At 31.6% G+C, this 2660-nt stretch overlaps 1 protein-coding gene across 1 annotated transcript; it reads right to left on the bottom strand.

Annotated features, from left to right (window-relative positions):
* Positions 1-950: 950 nt before the first annotated feature.
* LOC143069326 (uncharacterized) lies at positions 951-2083 on the bottom strand. The gene has a single exon (XM_076243902.1). The coding sequence runs from the start codon at positions 1959-1961 to the stop codon at positions 1341-1343; it is 621 nt and encodes a 206-aa protein (XP_076100017.1). The 5' UTR covers positions 1962-2083; the 3' UTR covers positions 951-1340.
* Positions 2084-2660: the final 577 nt, after the last annotated feature.

Raw genomic sequence — 2660 nt, 5'->3', positions numbered from 1 at the left:
CATGTCAAAATTGTGCAAATAAAAGCTTTCCAAAATATGTGATATGTAGAAATAAGTATATGATATATACCAATTCTAATGTTCAAACTGTATAAGTGGTGTAATTTTCCAAACGCCATGAATTGACATATATTTTGTATATTGTTCAGTATCAATAGTGTATATCGTATCTACAAGATAGTATTATTGACTATTGTATGCTTAGATGATGGCAATATAATTGTTTCCATTAGAAACATGTGATGGACAAACTTTGTTTGCAGATGTGTTGTTTTAGTTTGTGATGCTCACTATCACAAAAACAATCTTTCTGTGACAATGTTAAAACAAAGGCCTTCATTTAGAACGTAGTACAAAAACATTTTTACAAATACATTTTTTGAAAATAACATACAAAGAAGAAGGACAAAACTGTAGCTGATGATCATATTGATTGTGGGTAAGTGTGTCAAGTAATCTAGATGACAGAGATATTGACAGTTTTCAATGGGCCTACTTATTTCAACTCAATACATATTTAAACAGAATTTACTGCATTACTCTAAGCCATTCATGTAAATTTCCCTTGAAGACAACCTGCTAATCCTGTTGGCCAGATAGTTAGATATTCCTTTTTCATCTAACAGATAAATGAAGACCAAATCTTAATACTTTAAATACCTGCATTAAACCTTGGTTAAATTTAAAACGATAATTAGTATAGTAATATTTACAGTCCTCCAGACATAGATGTAACCTTACATGTCAACATTTACCTTCAACATGCACACTGGAATATTGGAGGAGATTTGAAATTGAATGCAGAAAGAAAATGATTAAAACTGAAATTAAAACTAATAGCCATTTAAGTGAGGTCAAACGAAAAACACCCGAGACCTGTCAATACGTATCAGATTAAATCTTGCTTCTCAAATTCACTTGAGTATTAGTATCTAAACGAAAACGAGGCGTATCAATAATCTTTAATGCATACAAAATGTAAAAATAACAATAATAAATAATTACAAAAATATATCCTTGCCTTTTTTGGATGAAACCAATAACTCTGATGCCGAGTATATTATTCCCATCCGACAATTTCACATAAGTTAAAACTCCGTAAAATAAAACAAAAATATCTTCATATAGCGACATGAGACAAAGTTTGAAAAGGTAAACTATGAAATAACAATAAATGAAGTGATGCCCGTGATATAGAACAATATATGATGAGAGAAAGTCCCTGACATAACTTACGATTGATTAACAATGTTCTTCCTGAAGTCCGTAATTGTTCCCGATATTATAAAACAATATCAATAAAATAAGTTGGATACAATTGTGATTGTCTCACTGTCACTTTACGTTAACAATAATTCAGCACTAGGATCAAAGTTTATCAAGTCCATATCACCTGTGAGTAAATCATCAGAACTAAGGAAATCTCCATCCATTGGACTTTGACAATGTTCATCACCTGAGGAGGAGCTTGTTGATGGCAATGATGCAGCGTCTGAAGCCAAATCATCATATGACACAGATCGCGTTGAGGCAGCGTCGGAGTTTCCATCAACATCATTTTCATATCCTAAAGTATGTCGTAAAGCAGATATATAATTGAGAGCTAACCTTAAAGTTGTTATTTTTGTCATTTTTGAGCTTGCTTCGATTGTTGGTAAAACACCTCTGAGTTCAGCAAAACCATCATTGATGTCTACCATTCGAGTTCGTTCGCGTGCATTCGCTGATCTCCGCCGATATTTACTTAGTGGTGGAGGCTTTGATTTTGGTTTTGGTTTCCTGGGTTCTTTACGCAGTCGTTCACTTACAACCCGATTAACTAAAGAACTTCTCCTTAAATTATATTCCACTTGTGCTTTTTCCTCAATTGATTCAATATTCTGAGTTTCATATGTTTTGTCTGTCACTTCGTCTTTTTGTTCATTATGACATTGTTTGCAGTCAAGTTCAGCCTGTGCCATCCTTAATGTCACAAACTTTCACTTAAATATACGCTGTATTTACTTTACTATATAGAGTCTCGTCTACTTAGTATTTAAGATGTCACATTTCGGAGGTATGTTCACTATACCTGAAGCACTGATATATATCGCTATTTAAGGAAGGTTTAAATGGGTCTACCTTTGTCAATTAACACAAAACACCAATGAAAACACACGGTGGATCTTTTCACCACACCTTAAATAGATGGTATTTGTATTTGTAAATATCAATGAACTACTTCAAAATAGACCCATTCATTTGCTCCGTGTAGTAGTAGTACAGATTTCATAGGTATTATTTAATAACTAAAATTTAAACTCTCGGATACTTTTAAACTATGCTAATGAACATTTTAAACGGTATTAACTATTTTGTATATTCTATCTCGGTATTCAACAGATTTTTAAAATGTCCATATATATTATATGTATTATATGAATTTCGTTTGTATCATCAGGAAAATGATGAAACAGGTCTGAATTTTACAGTGTTATGATTACATTTGTAATTATATAAAGACGAATACACGAACCAACAACATATTTGTGCAAACAAAATTGGTTATCTTCAGTGTTTTATGTATACAAAAAATCGCCCTTAAAATACCGTATTTTTATTTTTATATCTTTTAACAATAGTTTTCTCGTAATGCTTTTTATTTTACATAAAGACATTTT

The sequence above is a fragment of the Mytilus galloprovincialis genome, chromosome 3 (assembly GCF_965363235.1).
Source record: "Mytilus galloprovincialis chromosome 3, xbMytGall1.hap1.1, whole genome shotgun sequence".
NCBI classification, from domain to species: domain Eukaryota; kingdom Metazoa; phylum Mollusca; class Bivalvia; order Mytilida; family Mytilidae; genus Mytilus; species Mytilus galloprovincialis.
The sequence above is the reverse complement of the archived record's forward strand: the minus strand, read 5'-3'. Positions and strand labels throughout refer to the sequence as shown.